The sequence below is a fragment of the Scatophagus argus genome, chromosome 6, assembly GCF_020382885.2.
Source record: "Scatophagus argus isolate fScaArg1 chromosome 6, fScaArg1.pri, whole genome shotgun sequence".
Taxonomy (NCBI): Eukaryota; Metazoa; Chordata; class Actinopteri; family Scatophagidae; genus Scatophagus; species Scatophagus argus.
The window spans coordinates 5304710-5325252 of NC_058498.1; the positions used below are offsets into that span (position 1 = coordinate 5304710).

A 20543-nucleotide genomic window follows, 5' to 3' on the forward strand; every position below is an offset into this window, starting at 1 on the left:
TGTGACTACATGAGCATTCACATGTATTTGAGAAAGTGGTCCCAATTTCTTTGATGTGTATTCAAAATTTACAGTATGTCATGTTTAAACAACTGTACAAAGCACGGTGTCAAATTTAATCTTTAGTGCTTGATCAGTATTTTGAGCCTTATAAATTTAAATTTCTTAAAGCAGCACATGTGCTTATGTTGAATCAGTGAATCGATGAGAAGGTCAAAGATCAAAAGAATGACTCGGTCTGTATCATATTCAATCAAAAGTGGGGCTTTCTTTTTAATTCGAAATGTTCTCATGCCAACTAACATTTTAACACACTCAAAATGAAACCCATGAGCATGAGACCTTGGCACCAAGAAAACATGCCCATGCATACTACAGATAAGGGATAAGAAACCACACACTGATATGATCTCTAGCAGCCAACACTGTGAGACATACATGGCACTGTGTGATTTTTTTTTTTGAGTTGCCCAGAAATTTGATGTTTTGTTCTTTTTTTTTTTTTTGAGAAATCAAATTTCTAAAGCACATGCAAATAATGTGGCCAAATTATGATTCACCTCGACACTGCAGTCATTTTTTAATGTTAACGTTCAGAAGAGAGTGAGACATTTGCAGAGTGATGATTTGGTTTGATAAGTCTGGACTGAATGTTTTACTTGGGGGCAGTTCATTTGATACCAGTGCTCATCATTCATATTACCGGTAGACTGAATCAGAGAGATAGCTCAGTTTTCAGGTATGAGAAACAAGGAATTATGAATGTTATATCTGACAATGGAAGGTTAATTAACAGGAGAGTTAACAGATAAGGTAAATGCTTAATGTTTATTGTTCAATTTGAGTGCGTTCATATGCAACACAGCTGTGCTATAGCCAAGTAAATCCGAGCCATTAGTAAATCCGATTTCAGAGCAATATCTGCCATTTTTTTCAAGATTTCCTTTGAGAGGTAATACTGATGTAATGCAGTTACAGGTGTCCATTTATCGTGGGCTAATCGAGGACCGGTGTTCTGCCATATTCTGTGACCCACTAAATTGTGTGACCTGACTAGGATTTTCAGTGTTAGGGTGGGGTGGGTGTCCTACCATTTGGATTAAAACATCTGATGGATCACAGAAGTTGATCTAACATCTTAAGGTCACAATAATCTGTAAAGAGTATAACAGATGGGATTACAGTGGTGCCTAAAAAGCAAGTTTTTGAGAGGGAACGCAAAGGGGCTAAAAATAAATTTCACTGCTCTTTCACTACACATATGCGTTGTTGTGTAGTTGGTATCTGTGTAGACAGGAAGCTTCCCCTCTGAGACCTGGTTTGACAGACAGTTCTGTGCCTGTGGTTGGCTTGTGGAGGAAACCCAGTGACAGATCAGCTCTGTGCAGCAGGGCAGACCAGTGTTCCTGAACAATCCATGGGCACTTTGGCCCCTAGTAGCTTGCCATCATGCTTACTATTAAGCGGGCCGCAAACAACAAACACACAAAACTTTTTGAGTTTGTTTTTGTGCAAAAGTTAGTATCATTTGTGCCAGTGAAAATGCAGTTTTAACCTAAATTGGACTACTGCAAATCAGGCAACTACTGGTGGTGATTCCAGTCACCATTAAACCTTTAATGAAAACATACTGTACATTCTCATATGAAGGATATATTACCATACACTGCGTTAGGTTGCATAGTGTTAAGGGTAACTACAGTATAATGGTGATAGCTACATCTGCATTTTCCAAACAACTGCTCTTGCTGAGCTTTGCATGCGACACCTTGACCATCAACCATGGCTGTATTTGTATTAGTCTGTAACCACATTTGCTTAGGAGGTTTTGATACATCTGTGTGCCCTAAAAAAGAGACAAAATACATACAGTAGTAGTTACATTCACATGGCAGTGATAAGCAAACAGTAAAAGACACAGATGGCATGACGGAGGCTGGTTTTAAGTGCTACATTGTATGTGTCTTACATCCTTTTCTAACCCTCTGAGAACTTGAATGTTTGTGATCCACGCTGTGTCCTTACAATGTCATCTTCATGAAAGACCTTCCTCTCCATTTAGAGAAATGGAGAGAAAATGTTTAAAAAGTCCAGCATCGACACCCCACAGACCCTGTGGTGTTTCAGCAAGTCACATAGCTCCTTCTGTGCTGCCCCCCACCTCACTCAGAGAAAAGGGTCCAGCATTGTAACTTTTGTCACAGCCAAGAGGTACAATGCCATGTCTTTTCTCTGGGATTGCTTCACAGTGACAGGGGCTCTGTATTGTCCGAAAGGTTGGTAACAATCGCATCTCTCCAGCCAAGGCCCAGTGATACTCCTTATCCCCTAACAACTCTGATACCTCCACACAGTGTCCTTTCACAGTCCTCCATCTATAGCTGGGTGGCTTTGGTAGAGTGCCTGGCCCTCCTGTCTCGACGCTGAGCAGCAGGGAGGTGACAGTAACGCGGTGACCCTCCTCGGGGCTTCCTCTTATGGCTACGTGGCATGCGAGGGTCTGGGGGGGCTGGTAGTCAGGCCTCCTCGGCTGTGGCATCTATCCCAGCGTAGGTGAAGTTCTCAAACAGAGCCATGTTCACATAAGCCTGGAAGATGGATAGAAACACTCTCAAGTAGTAACCACAGGACATTTTCCTATTCTTCTCTTTCTGCCCAAATTGTGTGAATGCAGCATTACCTTCCTGGCCTCCTGCATCCTGTTGAGCTGCACTGAGACTTGGGAGAAGGGGGGTCTCTCGTAGGGCCGATCCCTCCAGCACTGCCTCATCAGTTCATAGCTAGACGAGGAGAGAAACAGGAATGAATGCAGTTACATACAGGAACGACAGACAGATTAAGCTAGTCATTAGCAGCATAAATGCTGAATACTTACACCTCATCATCACAGTTTTTGGGTTTTTCCATTCTGTAGCCTTGTGGCAGTTTTTCATAAAGCTCGGCGCACGTCATGCCACAATATGGCGTGCCACCTGACAAACAGGATAGAAATACATTTATGAATAGACTGATGATAATTAGTGTGAGTGAAACAATGATAAGGATTATCACCATTATGTTGACTTTGAACAAACATGAGAATACACGCAACCCAATGCAGATATAATCACACACAACTACAATCACAACTGCAGTCTTCAGTGCCATCAGTCGTATACTGGACTTCCTGAATGTGTGAGGATTCTTTGCAAATTTAAATCTGTCCTTAGCAATTTACAGGAATGGGAGCAGAAGGTAAATGAAGTTTGTATGCTTACTTACCTAAACTTACAATTTCCCAAAGGAGAACACCGAAAGACCACCTGGGAAAGGAGACACAAAGACAGAAATATTAGGAAGACACAGAAGGAAAACAGGAGCACAATATGAAGCTTTGCTTTGTAACACCTGAATAATCATTAGTTTAATGTTTGTATCCTCCTTTGATCGTATGTGGGTTAAAGTAAAAAAAAAAAAATGTAAAGAAACCAACATAAAATCAAATCTGCTAATCTACATAAACAGTAAACAACTAAATATTTTGAATCCACTATTTACTAAAATGAACAAATGTTCTACTGTTGCACGTAATGTTGTCCTCCACATTTTGCACAGCTTTTGCGCAAAATGCACAGCTCCATCTGAAAATTAATATAATGATATAATAATGTACGAAAACTGATAAGAAACCACTCAGTGTCTCAACAACATGAAACCACCATTTTTCCTACGATCTGATTAGCAACTGAACTCAGCAGAGAAACCGCAAGTCAGATGTCACGTCACAATGCTGTGTGGTAGATCACATGGGGAGACAAGTGCTGTTTGTGCCGTCGTCCTGTCACATTGTCCCTGTCCTTATCACTTCTCTTCAGTGCACTACATTTCACTCACATGTTGTTCTCTGTATCTCCCTCACACTCTTGCAAATGTTTACAACTCTTTGTCTCTGACCCTGCAGACAGCCTTCACACTTCTTCTGTTAGGCGCCCTACACTCTTCAAACATGTTCTCGGCTGTGTATAAATAGGCTCCATTTGACAAACTAGCATTTCATTCTGCCTACTAAGTTGCAAGGCTTCCTGGCTGAACTTATCAGTCACACAGCATACTATTATCACTCCACCAGTGACAGAGGGATGATTTGCTGTTTTCTTTTTTGGGGGGGCATACATAGTCAGAACTTCACAAACAATATTAATAAGGTTCCTGTGATATGAAAGAAGAAATGAGACAGAAGAATTGTGATTGTGAGAAATTGGTGGTTAGAGTTTGTACTCCAGGAAGTGTGCATGAATCGCTTGCAACATCAGACGCCTGCCATGTTCAGTATGCCGCAAAAGTTCTCAGAATTATTTTGGCATTTTAGTATGTCAGTTTCAAATACGGAGATAACCCTCCAGATGCTGAAGCTCCCCGTGCGACAAACACTGTGGGCTTGCTCCGATCTAATAGACAAAAAAAAAAAAATACCTGTTGCAGTGAGCGCAAGAGTTAAATTCAAGATTTATGTGGCAGTAGATGAACACATGAGCTGACACTGTGACTCACACATCACTCTTCGACGTGTACACGCTGTAGTTCAGGGACTCAATAGCCATCCAGCGTACAGGCAGCCTCCCCTGAAAGCCAAGCAACAGATTCAAATCAAACACTCTGCTGGATTGACAGATCGGCATGTGAAGAGTCTTATTGCGAATAATGAAGAATAAAAAATATACTTAAAAAAAAAAAAAAAAGTCAAAAAATTAAGTCGGATTTTATAAAATGGCTCCTGGGGTGGTTGACCACAGCTTGATCATGGAGATTATGTGAAGTGGAACGTAGTACACTGCTGTACCACTACTACACACTATGCTGTGGCAAACAGTACCTACACATGACTTCAGTTAATGTGATATAATGCTAAGGAAACCACTAACTGCTCGAGCACCTGACTATGTGACAGCACCGCCTGTCAGACACCTCTTCACACATGTGTATGCATTGTGCTTCTTCTTAATCTTCAGAATAAGTTGTTGCCACACAGTGGTGTGGTATTAATGTAGTAACAATTGTGTGGCAGACCATAAATTGATAGACTTTAATAAACTGACAAAAGATACACACAGGTATGTCAATGTCACAGTTTCTCTGTGCAGCTGATTAGTCTTCTGTAATTTCATATGACTTAGTTTTTTTCTTCAGCATGCGAGAAATGAGCACATTGCAACAACCAATATTAAAGGCATTATAGTGGAATTACAAAGAATACTGAAATGCTCATCTCTCAAACAACTAGTGCCCTCTGTTGGCTGAAAATGAATAAAATCAAAATGCTCTGAAAAACCACGTATGATGTCCAGCTCTCACCATCGTCTTCTTAACGTAAACTTCCTCGCCGCGGGACAGGCCGAAGTCTGCTATCTTGGCCACAAGGTTGTCTCCCACAAGAACATTCCTGGCTGCCAAATCCCTGTGGATAAACTAGAATCCAGAGAGTGGAGGGGAGGAGAGGAGAAGTGTTAAACGCTAAGCATAATACTCCTCAAACATATATAATTATTATCTCTTTTGTTTTTGTACATCAGTTTCAGTATAATAGTAAGTTGCATGTCATATCAATCAAGCATTATGTCCTTTTAAATGGAGCAAAGATATAAACAAAACTCTAAAATAATATGCTTGAGTATTATAAACAGTTATTGACTAAACCGTGGAGTAACATATCATAATAATGTAACAGTAACAACAGAATAGTTTAATTAATAACTTATTTTGAACTGCTACACTTTAAACATTGTCAGCTTTAAGAAATCATCTCCCAAATACATATATGAGTAGGGCAGTTCGTGTGATATTTGGATTATGATGCAATCTGTAACAACTTTTTGGTGGTTTTTATCACATTATTACACACTTCTACTTCATCAGAAGATAATTTTTAATTAAAACTTTAGAAAGCTCTTAATTACATTATCAGCATCAACTATGGGGGGAAACCCTGCTCTGAGAGACTTCTGATTTCAAGAAACTGCACACATCCAAATATACGGGGAGCCTCGCCTGACCTGTTTGTCACTTAGGTAGTGCATCCCTGTTGCCACGTCTACAGCAAACTGCAGCAGCTGCTGGGAGGTGAGGGTGGAAGCAGTGCCGTGCTCCTTGGCAAAGGCAGGATCGGTCTCCAGCACACGACTCTTCCTCAGGAAGTCCAGAAGGTTACCATACGGAGCGTATTCAATGGCTATGTACAGGTAACCTGGAGAAGACATTCAGTGAGGAACATTAGGAGAGAACTGGAAGAAGTACTTATCTACTTCATATTGAAAGCATTCATTCATCCTGGTGACACAGCCAGCAACCTGATCATGTTTTGTAATATTTGACGAGTTAACCTTCCTTGAGGATGAAACACAATCCATTTGACTTCATAAAAAAGATTTGTGGAGAGTAACACGATTAAGGTCAGTGCCAAAAATACATTTCATCTCCTATGTGTATAAGTACAATGAGAATTTCTTCATCTTCTCCCTGAAAACTGTGACTATGGCCTTGCTTGGCCTGCTTGCCACAGGCAGGGGAGAGACATGGCTACAGCTGGAAAGGAGCTTGACCTTCAACTGTTCTGTCTTGACAAGAGGAAAACCAGGCCTTTCATGAAATCCACTCAGCGCTCAACCAGATGGTTGAGGCTTTGTTAATAGAAGATGGCTTCCAGCCAAAGTCAGAGTTCCTACAGGTCATGAGGCATTTCTGCTTGTTGGACGGGTTTCATGTTGATTTCAACAGGGCAAGAGAGAGAGTGCCAGTACAATTTGTTAATACCATATGTGTAAGGAAAGAATAAGTGATAGAGGGACTAGACAAAGAACTGGACCCTACAGTTGTAACACAATTTACGCTTCTCAGCTAAAAGAGGTGATGTTAATCAGGACATGCTGTTTTTCCTGCAGTCATATCTTTGCAAAACTATTTCTTTACTTTAAATGAAACAGCCCCCCCAAGCAGCAGTATGAAATTTGTACTGACTCAACATAAGAGGATAATCACACAATGAATTAGCTCTTGTCCCAGGACTTCACTAAAACATACACACATTATCTGTGCTGATGGTAGAATATCAGCATACAATTCCCACAAAGATTAGAGAAAAATGTTCAATAAAAGCTGATCTAGAGAACTATTTCATTTTTCAGTCTTTATATGTGATCAGTTACTCCTTCCATCCTCCTCCAGTTCGGTACTGATTACATCCTGCACACACCTAATTCTTTCACAATGTTGAAGTCTGAAGAGTGAATTTATTCCAGATCTCTCTAAGACGACAAAGTGTATGAGCTGAAAACAACACCATATATCTCCCCCTTTTTTAAATTGCATACAGATGCCGAATGGATCAAATGAACAAAAGCCCGAAGCCAGAAGAATATGAAACAGAAAACTCCAAATTCCAAAAACAGCAATTGGGTAATAGCTTTTGTTATCACTGCAAGGCTTTCTCTATTCTTCTCAGTAAAAGCACAAGAACAGCACATGCAAACTCTATCACAAACAAGTATTATGTCTTTCTTCTTCATCTCTTTCTTCATTTATTTTCACAGCTTTTCCTTCAAGCTTGCTTTCACTTCCTTCCTTCCTTCCTTTCTCCCGTTTCTCTCCTCTTCTTCTAAATTTTACAACCAGTTGTCCATAATATAAATGGAATATGCATGTGGAAACCTTTAAAATGTTTCCAAATTTTTGTATGAAATGATTGCATACGGTACGCAAAACAATCATTTTAAAAAGTGGTGGTTGAAAGGAGGCCTGTTTGCAGCTAAATCATAGAGGAGCAAAACTTCCTGACATGCAGGAATTCAGGGATTATCCAACATGCAGAGTGAAGGTCTGCAGAGTCAATTTCTACCTGAAAGTGAAACTAGTAAGATGTTTATTTTTCAAGGCTGATTTGGTTTGGTCCTCACTGATGTACTTTCCATACTATACTTCCTCTCTCATATGTTATCAACCTTTGATCAAACGAAAGCAATTCAGTTATTCAGTGTAGAAGCCATCAGATGTAACTGGGGTCAAGGAAACCTTATGCAAATATATAAATGTGTGACACAGCAGTATGCTAGTCTAGCACAAGTCAAATAAATGTGATAGTGCAAAATGCTTCTGGCAGGCAAAGATTATTTAGTTTGGACACATTCTGGTGCTTCCCAGGTGCAGAGGATCAGATGGAGTATCTGTTTGGATTTCAAGCAGGAAGAATTTAACATGTTCCTCTGCAGCACTACAAACAGGGATACAATTACGGTAGTTATCGACCAGTACAATCTTGTCAGGATATTGTCTGCAGGAACTGAATAGTACAGCATAAAGGCAATGCTTTACAAAATGATTACTGACATATCTTGGCCAAAAACGCATGAGCAAATACAATTGGAGCTCACAAATCAGCCGATCCATGACAACTGAGCAAACTCCATCCGCTGATAAAGACTGTGGGATACAGTTTAAAGCTCCAGAGAAAGCCAGTAAGTGGGTCATGAATTAGGATTGTTTTTGTTGCTACAAATATGGTACAGGAATACTGCAATTTGTTTTACGTGATAGCATATTAAATAATGCAACAATACATTAAGCTGATGTATATTAGACCTCTACATTGTTTCTTCAAATTTATTTTTCATTTTCATTCATTTCATTTGTCATATGAGTGGTGTCCTGCAGAATCCAGAATCTGGACAGTGTCCACCAAATGACACATGAAACATACAAGAAATCATACAATTTAGAAGCCCTGGACACCATATAAGTAAGGTAAAGTAACATATTGCCTCCTCAGTGTCACATCCATCATCAGCCTATAGATCTGGATGTCTTGTGAAACCCTAGGCCTGCCAAAACAGCATATCAATATTTTTTCAAAAGCTACAACCTGAAAGCACATCAATATCCATAATGTCCACTAGATGTCGCTCACTCACCTCTGTTCTCGCAGGCTCCTATCAGGTTGATGATGTTGGGATGCTGGCCTAGTTTGCACAGCACCTCCAGCTCCCCTGCAAAGTCTCTGTGGTCATTCTCTGAGGCAAACTCTGCAGGAAGATCAGCACACACAGCATCATTAAACAAAGTGCAAGCAAAGCATCTTTAGCTGGTGTCTGTGAAACGAACCTCCATGTACTGATACATGTGCATGATCTGTATATACTTATGAGTGCTTGTATGAATGTGTGCCAAAGTTACCTTTCAGCATCTTGATGGCTGCGCTCATTTTATTGCCATCCTTCTTTATCATGGCTTTGATGACCTGGTTTTAAAACAGTTGTTAGCTTACAGGGGTAACCAACAGCAATGAAAGGAGAAAAACATATCAAAATTCAGGAAGTAAACTAAACACCTGGCCAAAGTTTCCCTCTCCGATCACATCTTCAAACTTTATGTCCTCCCACTCCAGGATTGGATAGGTGAGGGGCTCCGGTGTTGGTTTAGGCCTTCGTGTCAGGGTCAGAGTTCCTGAGTTAAACTGCAGAATAGTTTCCTCACCCTGAGGGTATAAATACTCTTAAGCTCAGCCATAAATGCATGTAAATAAATATAAATATATGAAAGTTCTCCAAAGTACAATTTTTTCTAAAGACATTTAAGCTTTGAAAGATCTGCTGTGATGTCAGCGAGGACTCTGGAAATCCCTCAACTTTCCAAAATTCTAATGATAAAAAATTTGAAACAAATCCTGGGCTGTCCATACCGATCCAGACTGGTAGGTGAACGTGCGGCGACGGTTGAGCAGCATCTTGCGGATGAAGAAAAGAGCCAACAGTGCCAGCAGGATAGTCACACAGGTGACAGTTACTGAGCCCACCACTGCCACCAACAGCTGGTAGCTGTCCCCAGCAGGCCTCCCAGCCACACCCTGGGTGGTCGGGTTTAAACTCTGAAGGCCTTTTTTGGCAGCGGGGAAAAGACAGAGAGAGAAGACAGAGTAGGATGGAACATTGGATTGAGAGAAATAAACGAGTAGGCAGATGGAAATTATTTTCAGGAAGTGGAGATAAATAGGCTGTCTGTGTATTATTATCTTGGGTAAATCCCTGTCCCTGTGCGGGTGGTCTCGTTCAGGGCCACCTGGGAAAAGCACACTATTGGCCACAAGTACAGTACTTTAGAAATGTCCACAGCGAGCCACTTCTAGCTTAAAGGGAAAATTCGAGTCCAAGAAACTGTAAGAAGTCCTCAATTTATATCAGTACACTGGAGCATTTGGACATTTCTTTTGAAAAGATTACTCATTCCAGGAAACCAGAAATTTTAAATTTTCTGTTATACTACTGATGCTCTTGTGTGCCAAACCTGAGAAGAACAACTTGCCTCAAGGCTTTCAGAAACCTGCAGATCTCACATCCGATATCAACTAAATCCATCATGTGAACTTGAACTAATCAAACAATCTTTTTCACCATATTTGATCCTGCCATAGCAATGTGGATAAATGTGGGTGAGCAGACAGTAACTTTCACACTCACCATCCCCTTGTGTCATCGCGTGAACAAACTTGCTCCACTCTCCCGGCACTTTGGAGAAAGCTCTCACTCTGAACTGGTAGAGTGTGCTGCCATTGAGCGCCATCACATCTTTGGTAGTCTTGTTTCCATCGTCTGTGTCCACCCAAGGGTGAGGGCTCGCCTGGCCGACCGGCTGGTACTCTATGATGTACTTTATGATGCCTCCATTGGGATCTGCAGGCGGCTGCCACCTCACCTGGATGGCTGACACGGACAGAGGCAGAGCCTGGACGTTGCGTGGGGATGATGGACCTGAGACACAGAGAAATTAAAAGAGAATAAAATAGCAGCTTCAGTCACAGGCTTTTGTGCTTGGTTGCTCTGAAAGTTTTAGTACCAAAGACAAGGTTTTAACGGCAGTCAATGCCGCTCTGCTAGATGGATCTTGTGGATCTTAACTGATTGCAAACTAAAGCGGATTGGCTCTTCACACCAAACTATGACCTGCTAAACTTGCTTATAAAGTTTGTGGGCAGAGAGAGTCTCTTTTCATTTTGAGGTTTTAAAGTAACTCTAAGAAACTAAACTAATATCCCTGATGGCCCATTTATTTATCTTGTATAATTACCACTGAAACTAAATATATGTGAGCTAAGGCTGGGCAATATGCCTCAATCCTAACCTGAACCATTAACACACTGTATATTGTGTTACATCTCGTGTTTTACGACAAACCAATATGAATGCACTATAAAGTGCATCGAAAATCTATTTAGAAAGAGCCTTCCATGCAGCGTACTAACAGCAGAGTTTCTGGTTACCCAGGGTGTGGATGCGGAACTGGTAAAGTTCGGAGGACGGCCCATGGCTGCCGCAGTTGATGAGGCGCACCACCACGGTGTAGTCTTGCTGATACTCCAGGTTGTGGAACTTTGTGGAAAGCACATTGAGCAGGGTGGTTTTCTCCAGTAGTTTCTCACTGTAGGGTGGCTTGAAGAGCTGCACTAAAAATCCACTGGCTGAACCGGCATTAACGCCACTATTGGCGGGCAGTCGCCAGCGTACAGTGACATCGCGACCTTCCACTGAACTGAAGTCAATCTCTGGTTGAACTGTGGGCTCTGCAGCGACAGAGAACACAGGATAAGCCAAGAGGACTGACAGCTCCTTGTGAAGTTCTCTCAGTAAGCCAGTAAACAGTTCTTTCAAATAGCCCCCAGACGGATGGATAAAGTATTTTAAAGTGAATTGGACACCTGATCTTTCAGTTGGCTGAGGTACAGTAGTCAGGACTGTTAGCTCACAACGGGAAAGTACGAGCATTAAATTTTGGCCCTGGTTATTTCTGAATTTACTTGTAAGGGCGCTCTGGTTTCCTCCCACAATCAAAGACATGCAGTTTGATTGGACTAAAAGTAACCAGCAATTTGTTGCATGAACCCACAACCTATATTATTATTTAAATGGCATGAGACAACAGATGAATGACTAACATAAATACAGAATATTTTATTTTTATTCCATTATATTATATTATATTATATTCCACTTTGAACTCCCTAAGCCATAGACTTAAACTGATGCATGGTCCTTCTACAAAGCACAAGAGTCACTATACATTATTACAGCCTGCTTGTTCTTGTGCAAGAGACCAACCATCCCTTAAAAAATAAAAATTGTTCCATTTTATACATGGACCTGACCGCATGTTGCCAATTCAGTGTTTTTCTACAATTTTCTTCTGTACTCACACACTCAGATATGCTGATTCTCCCTCTTTCTCTCTCTGCACCACAGTCACTGAAGAATTAAAATGCCAGGCTCTGGCATTCCTTGCTGACTGACTGATGACAAAGGTTTATTTTTTGTAATTCTGGTTTGAATCCCACATGGTTTTTGGTCTTAGCAAAGGGTCCACAGATCATTTCAGTCTACTGCCGGCTTTCTATATTTTCCCTGCACTTGAGACATCAGAACAGATACGCTCACAAGGGAAAAGACAACTGGCTCCTTAAGGCCTGGGAAAAGCACTGCTCAGCAAAAATGAGGAGAATTTACTATTAGCGTAACCAGACACAAGATAATTATGCTTGCTTAAGTGCTGTGGTCCAGACATCCAGACTATAGACATTTGTTCCCAGGCAAAATTTCCAGATAAATATTCTCATGTACAATAAGTGTGTGACTGCTCTGAACTGGACGGCCCTGTTATCTGTGGGTCTTACCGGGACAATCAGTCTCCATGATGGCTTCTGGCCCCGGGTCCCCCTCTCCGCCTTCACCAGGACGAGTCAGCTGGACACGAACACGGTAGCGTGTTGAAGGCTCCAGGTTCATCAGCGTGATGGGCTCTTTGTCGCTATAAACTGAAAGAAAGTGGGTGTAGGGATTTCAGGACAACATTTTTCTTAAAATATATGATATAAAGAGAGAGAATATACATATAAAATTATAGGTTATATCATAATTGCTGATCTTGTAATGACGTAATGTTGAAATGACGGTGACCACAGGTTAACATTAATTTCTGTGATAAAGGCGAACTAAATGACATATCTGAATGATATCTCTGCTTGCTTACCTATGATGGAGGACCAAGAGTCTCCATTTTTCACTGGCTTATAGAGGAGCCTAGTGGAGACAATGGGACCGTCTCCTCTGTGGGACTCCATCGGCAACACCTGCAGCTGCTTACTCCTTTTCTCCAGTAGTACGGGGGCAGTAGAGGGAACAGGGGGCTCTGAGCAGACACCAGAAAAGATCTTAGCATTAAGACATTTGCTGCTGTGATGTGCATGCATGCTGGAAATGGTAGTAAAATGAAAATCTTTTCCTGTCTTTTTATTATTTCCAATTATGCTCAAAAGAAACCACACACGGACCTTTAATGGTGAGGTTGAACTTGCGGGAGTCCTGGCCTCCATTGGTGGACACCCTGCACTCCCATAAGCCTCCTTGTTCAGCACTCAGATGAGGGATCTCAAACAGGGCTGTACTCTTATTTGAGTCCATGACAGTGTGAGAGGCCTGAGGGTAAAATACAGAATATGGAAAAGCAATGTGCTTTATGATGAAAAACCACATTCCCATTTCCTGTGCCCATCTTGGCTAGTTGATTGGATCTGTGCTGTTTCAGAAATTTCTTAGTTCCTGAGGGGAAATGCTGGTAGAATTCCTTATCAGATTATTTCTATTATCAAGGAAACAGCACAGAATAAACAACAGAGAAAACTGAACATGTCACTTATAGGCAGCACGTGGTAACTGCTGCACTGCAGAGTGATATAACCTTATCTGGTCAGCCCATTGTCCTGCTGGCTTCCTCAGAGCTTAACTCAACCTTCAGTCCAACCTTAAAGGCACAGAAAAGTTTAACTTGATTGTGTATTTGATGATACAGTATCTGACAATGTTCCTGCTTTATTGATTTTATGTATTAATTATTAAGGTAATTTATTGCATTTTACACATTTCAACATTTGGGAATACTCTCTTATTGGTTTGTAGTGTAGAGTTGGATGAGAAAATCAACTTTTCCCCACAAGCTTAGCTTATCATAGCATGAAGACAGTGAAAGCCTGTCTGTGCCTGCATCACGTTTGTTAGTTAGTTAAAATGTATCTGTTGCTGGTTGTCTTCAGCCTCACTGATGAAAAAGACAACAAGAGTAAGTGTAAAACAACAGGTTTTAGTTTTAACATTTCTGTTTGTGTATGGATTAAACAAATGAGACACACATTCATAAAATGGCAAACTATTCCTGTAACTGGCATATAAAAACTGAATTTGGAACTATTACATTTTTAAAATAATTCTTAATCTTTTAAAGACCACAAGACCAAAGGACTGTCTTTGTCGTAGTACACTGAGCCAATCCTAACATCCACATTATATTATGTACCCATTCTCAGTCATTTAGAATAAAAGTCTACATGTTTTCTGCAAATTTACAGAACAAATAAATGTTCAACCTAAAATAAACTATTACAATTAAATACACTGATATTTTGCTTCCCTCATTTTCTTCGAAGCTAAAATTAGCTCATCTTTTTAGGTAAGCGAGTACAAAGTAAGAGAGAAAAAGTTTGCAGGTGTTTTAATGTGAGCCTGCAGAAGAGTCCTCGCTCTGATGGGCCAAGAAAGGCAGCAAACCCACAGGACTGAGTCCACCATCACTTTCTTCTCTTGGGGATGGGAGAGCCAGATCACACATTTATTGATGTTGAGACCGCAGAATACCACAGCAAATGTGTCATCAGACAAGGGATATCCTGCCTCCACAAGTAGCTAAAATCTGTCCATTAAGCCATCGGTTAAAAAGTGTTCGGTCTGGTTTTAGCTTTCAGTGGGCTCAGATTTTCAGTTTTCCAATAGTGTGTTGTGTTTGTTTTTCTTCAGGATTACTATAACTTATCTTGGCAGGAGTGTTGCATCTACCTTGAGCACAGTGCTGTCCAACTTTCGCAGCTCAATGCTGGTGTGGCTGGGCAGGGGGTTGCCTGTGGCTGAACAAAAGATCTTGGGGCTGGAGTTCAAATTCCATTCCAAATTACCATCCAAATCCAGGATCTGGGGTGCCCGGTCTGAAAAAGGAGAGGGGCAAGGCACAGAGATTAATAAGAGGGAATGTGGATAATATGGATGTGACAAACTATGATACAGAAAAATCACTGAATAGGAAAAATGTATGAATGTAAATAGGGATTAATAGAGGGATAAATACGAATTGTTGATATCTATGACTTGTTGATATCTACCAGACTTCTCACAGTTCTGTCCTCTCCATCCATTGGGACAATGACATCCACTGAAACGGCTGCAAACTCCTCCATTCTGGCATTTACAGCTCAGTTTGCAGTCTGGTCCATACATGTCATGATGGCAGGCTGACAACAGACGACAGAAAACCACAAGGCATAATGTGACAAACAAAACGGTAAACAAACAAATATGCATGTTTCATATTTGGCGATGTAACACTCACCCTTCTCACAGCGGCTCCCAAACCAGCCGCTGGCGCAGGAGCATCCGTAAGGGTCTGGTAGGCAGAAACGCAGCGCCCTGCAGTTCAGCTCGGAGCCACATGACTGCTGGCAGTTTCGGCCAAACATTCCTTCTCTGCAGGCTGTGAGCCGTGAAAGAGAGGAAAATTCACAAATGTGCTTATTTATATTCCTTTGCTGTATCATGCCTCAACCTGCATGGCAGCAAAACCAGTCTGTCAGTGACCTCAGGTGTAACCAGTAGATTTTGATTGTATAGATTATATTCTAGATTTGATTGCACTGACTCGATACATTCTAGGAAATCAAAAACGCAAGGGCTGTTTAGACAAATCCTTCACTGCTGCAGTGACTGCTGCAGTGCACACAAAAACAGTTTAGGTACAGTCATTATGTTAAGCTCAGTGGCTGTAGACTCTTAATCTTGTTTGAACAATCTGTAGTGGAGTTTGTTTGCAGGAGTCGGGGAATTGTTAGAAGGATAACTATGTATTGAGTGTGTGCATCTTCTCTCCAGCTCTTTGCTTAGGTGCTCAACTTATGCCCAGTATAAATATAAGGTTTATGGGCTTTGATCTATGCTGTTAACATTTAGCTTTCTGTTGAGAAAATCTTATTCAGACTCTGCTTCTTGTGAATTATAATCGAAATCTGGTTTTACATACATCCTCATTGTCTTTTTCTCTCTTTCTCTGCCTGTTGCTCTCATTTACACACAAAAACTTGTCTATTTATACCTGCAAGGACATTGCATTGAGTGCAGTACAAACCTGTCTCACAGCGTGTTCCCATGAATCCTGGAGGACAAATACAGTCTCCGTCGACATCGTGACACACCCCACCGTTGATGCACTCTGGACAGTCCTTGTCGCAGTAAGGACCCCACTTCTTACTGGGGCAGTCTACAGGGAGAAAGAGTTTACTTCCCTTAGAGCAGCATACAAAATGTGTAAGGTGTAAAATCCATACAGGTTATTTCCTCCTTGGATATGTGTACAATTTGTTTGAACTTGCCTTTAAAATTGGAAGCTTTCAGTCTATTAAACTTCAAATGTTCTGCTGACCCCGTTTGATATCAGCCATCTTACAGACATGCAGTGTAGTGACTTAAAATACTCATAGACGTAGTTTGGCTTTTTGTTTGTATTTTGGGCAGTTTTTCAAGCACAGACAGCCTGTTTAGTTTGTAGAAGTCTTTGAGCGTAGAATATGAGCTTCAAATGAAATAAAAAATGGTTCAACTCCTGTAGTAAAATACACAGGAACAAAAACACTGCATCTGGCAGAAAAAGAGAGAAAGAATATGGGAATTTCATCACAGAGCAGGTGGAGGGTGGAGTAGGTGTTGATACTGCTGATGTCTCTTTAACACTGAGGTATAGGAAATGAAAAACACATGTGGTGTCTCTATAAAAACTCAACATCAATTATTTGTTGGTCGTTTTTATTTTTTACTACACTGTTGATTTATCAGTAGATTTCAACATTTGGTGAAATGTGCTTATTTTCTTCTCTGTCCATTAAAAACAAGCCATTGGCCAGTTAGGTTAGCTTAGCATAAAGAAGGGGAACAAGGGGAAACAGCTAACCTGATTCCATCGATAAGTCCATTTACTTGTGTCTCTAAAGTTCACTTAATAGACTCTAAAGCATATCTTGTTTTAGCCATACAGAAACTATAAAATATTTCTGCAGTGATTGGACTCTTTTGGTGGAATATAAATGTTCTTTTTTTTTTATACCATAACCAACCTTTTCCATACAGCTCTGCTCTTCTTGAGGTAAAGAACTGCATGAATCTTGGTAAATCTACTTGAGTGTACAGTGAATCACCTCTGAAATGCGTTTGCAAAGGTTTGGTTATTTCTGGGGCAGAATGTGTCACATCTGCAGCAGAAAAACTATGGTAAAAGCCATGATGTGATGTGATCCTGAGTGTGTAAATGGCTGTGTGCGAGTGTTTGTGTTGGGATCCAACAAACCTCTTACAATGAGCCTCATCCAAGCTCCCTGAAGGGGGCTGTCCCCCACATAGCTGGCACTGTAGATGCCTTGATTGGCAAAAACTACATTCTCAACAGTCAGTACTGCTGTGCTATTGATCATATCGTTCCAGTGGGTCATATAGTAGTAGTTTCCTAAAAAAAACCAAAACAAAACGACATTAATAAGACATCCAATGTCTCAGAAAGTAGCCCTCTATCTTGATCGGCACACCAAAACCAGTAAGTACACGGTTGTTATTGGTGTTTTCTCTTAAATTTCCTGCCTCGGTCTTAAGCTGGCTTACCGTTGTACTTCCAGGTAACGTCTCTCTTTTGGGAGTTGAGTAGCTCCATGCTGAGATTAACTGTCTCTCCTTTGTTAGCAGTCAGTGTAAGCTGAGCTGGGACAAAATTTGCTATAAGGAACACAGATGCATGCAGTTATTTTCCAATCATGACACAAAATCCAGTCTGGATGGATAAGAAAACTACAGAGTATAAATAATCAGGTCATAGTTTACTTCATATATTTTTTGAGTTTTATAGATGAATTGATTTTTTATTATCAGATGAGGTTTGGTCACAACAGGTTTATTTAGATTATATAAACTCTGAACCCACCTCTGCCAAAATTGTTGATCATTGTGATGGTCTCAAGTGGTGGAACCTCCTGAGAGGATTCACAGTAAAAGATACCGATATGATCCAGGTCACGAAAGTCCCTGGCCACCACCTCTTTGTTCCTGGACATCTGCACTTTAAAATATGGCTTCTTAGGGAATATGAGGATTCTGTTGTCTCTCTTGATGTCCAGCTCAACCTGGGCAGGGCTGCGCTCTCCATTGATGCAAGAGATGGTGAAGTGATGGACGCCGGTGACCTCTGCTGTGGAGATCATGGTCAAGTCGATCACAGCATCTGCAGGACAGGGCGTTGTGTTTGAAATACTTTGAGTCCCCAGTGTAATAAAATTACACAATATTTCTTCTCTCGTTTGGACAAGTGAAGGCAAGGTAGACCTACTTTGGGCTGTTAGTCACAAACAGGGTGATGAAATCGGCTGTAAGTATCGGATTTGATTCATACAGCAACACAATATACAATAATAATTGAACACCATCATTACAGGTGTACTGGATTTTTTGAAATACTCACTGAAATCAATAAAACAGTTTTTGCTCATCTTGTTTAAAAATCAAAAATCAAGGTCCCATCTGTCTCTTTAAAACTAGATTTATAACAGCAATGTATGAAGTGGTGCAGGATTCAACAGTGTTAGTATTCGTATTCTGTCTCTAATATTAAAATTAGCTCATAATGTAAAATGTCACTTGGCCAAGTGATCTAGACCCAATATGTCAAAACATACTTTTGGTTTGAATAAATTCAATCAATTCAATTTAATCAACTCCTTTTCATACACGAGGCTTGTGTTGTAGATCATCTGATCACATGAAATTCAGTACAACATCACAGGAAAAATGAAATTTGTAGCCCATCAGTATCTGTTTCTGCCACAGGTTGGAGTATGTCTTGAAACTCATGCACAGTGTGACTTAAGGCATCTTTTTCACTGACCTGAGGTAAGGATTGAGAAACTGGCAATATCAACCCAACCCTTGTAAAAAATTTTGGTTCAAAAACAAAAAGGGCCCCAGGAATGTATTTGAATAAAATTGCCAAACCCAATAATGTCAGCTTGTTCAGCATTCCTTCTCCGTGGTATTTAAGCTCCAGATCCAGAGAACAATGGCAGGAAACATGGATGAGCTCCTGTCCCCCAAAGGGTTCAGAGATCTACACTGCGAGGGTGTTTACAACTTCAACAAAAATCATTTTTAATTTGTTTATTTTTTAAGGATACAGCAATCGAAAAGTGTAGACTTCGGTAGGAAATTTCTTCTATCTTTCTTCTATCAGATTCCTCCAAAATAACTGAACGACATTAATATTTTTCTCCGTTTAGAAGCTACACAAAGAGCCTTTAAATATGTTCCATCTTACCTGATGAACCAAGGCAGGACAACAGAAACACCCACAAAATCCTCATGGTATTTTTAATCCTCATCGGGGAAAAGTTGTCGTAACTAACTCGGATTTAAAGAGAAGTGTACATCCAAAACGGTGACGCCGCGTCACGACGAGTGGTGCGCTTTTTTACGCATAACTTGCCAAATCGGCCCCGAACTCCGGTTCAGGTGTAAAAGCTTCTCGGTCACGAATACAGCGGTCCTGTACAGGCTCCCGTCATACGAAGCACAGAGTTGGACCTGCGGTAACGCTCAGCTTTCCCAGCAGGGTGGGAAAGGAAGGAAGAGCGTCACCAGACAGCGGAGGACTGCTGGCGCTCCAGACCTCCCTGATTAATGTATTTATGAGTTTAAACTTTGTCACTTTTTTGTTCCAATACAATGCCAACCAGTCCGTATTTGAATATACTTGATCTTCTATTATCTTATGAATGTCTTCTGATCCAGCAGTGAAATGATGTGGTCATCACTTTAAATCTTCCGTGGACTATTTCTTACGATAGGACAGCATTGCTCACATTGTCTAAAGTATTGCTGAAGTATTTATGAAACTGTCACTGGAATATTTTAGCTTCTTGTTGTCTGAAACATATTGTACACTTGTTTTCATGTCAAACATGAAAACCTTAGAATTCTTCTTCGTTAAAAAAAAAAAAAATGGGGAAATTTAAGGTATCAAAATATATTACATGCTGATATCTGTGTACTTGATCACAATACTTTTAACCTACCTACCTAAACTATACTTTAATTGCATTTGTGTGGCCAAGATCTAAATTCTGCATGCCCCACGTGATCCCTGAGACTGACACTGCACTTTATTGCCGCTGTGATTTTCTTTGCAGACACACTGTTGAACACCAAATGCAACAGCAGCTGGTATCATGTTTTGCCAAATGCAACAGCTTTGTTCTTTCACTTCAATGTGCTGGTTACAATCCCTGCAGCTTTCACGGTCAGCCTCCCCTTTCCTTCACTGTTATAATCAATCAGCCTCAGGAAACGATGAACAATATGCTTGTTGTGTCTATTCTGCCACTTCTGCTCCAATCTTCTAAAAGTGCTGCA

The 20543-nt window shown here is 40.7% G+C and overlaps 1 protein-coding gene across 6 annotated transcripts in view; it reads right to left on the reverse strand.

Annotated features, from left to right (window-relative positions):
* Window positions 1-265: 265 nt before the first annotated feature.
* tie1 (tyrosine kinase with immunoglobulin-like and EGF-like domains 1) overlaps window positions 266-20543 on the reverse strand; it is a 39176-nt gene continuing 18898 nt past the window's right edge. For 2 of the 6 annotated variants that reach the window (XM_046390873.1, XM_046390870.1), the window contains 23 exons: window positions 18067-18363; window positions 17751-17861; window positions 17443-17598; window positions 16231-16362; window positions 15442-15582; window positions 15215-15343; window positions 14895-15040; window positions 13340-13484; window positions 13039-13197; window positions 12683-12823; window positions 11279-11578; window positions 10479-10769; window positions 9704-9897; window positions 9353-9499; window positions 9199-9262; window positions 8937-9047; window positions 6030-6220; window positions 5332-5445; window positions 4531-4601; window positions 3262-3302; window positions 2876-2972; window positions 2681-2780; window positions 266-2588 (listed from right to left, as the gene is read on the reverse strand). In XM_046390873.1, coding sequence (XP_046246829.1) covers window positions 2517-2588; window positions 2681-2780; window positions 2876-2972; window positions 3262-3302; window positions 4531-4601; window positions 5332-5445; window positions 6030-6220; window positions 8937-9047; window positions 9199-9262; window positions 9353-9499; window positions 9704-9897; window positions 10479-10769; window positions 11279-11578; window positions 12683-12823; window positions 13039-13197; window positions 13340-13484; window positions 14895-15040; window positions 15215-15343; window positions 15442-15582; window positions 16231-16362; window positions 17443-17598; window positions 17751-17861; window positions 18067-18363 — 3350 coding nt within the window. In that variant the 3' untranslated portion in view covers window positions 266-2516. Of the gene's footprint in view, window positions 2589-2680; window positions 2781-2875; window positions 2973-3261; window positions 3303-3450; window positions 4428-4530; window positions 4602-5331; window positions 5446-6029; window positions 6221-8936; window positions 9048-9198; window positions 9263-9352; window positions 9500-9703; window positions 9898-10478; window positions 10770-11278; window positions 11579-12682; window positions 12824-13038; window positions 13198-13339; window positions 13485-14894; window positions 15041-15214; window positions 15344-15441; window positions 15583-16230; window positions 16363-17442; window positions 17599-17750; window positions 17862-18066; window positions 18364-19449; window positions 19766-20543 lie in introns of those variants that run through there. The other 4 variants (XM_046390874.1, XM_046390871.1, XM_046390875.1 and 1 more) reach the window with 4 other exon arrangements.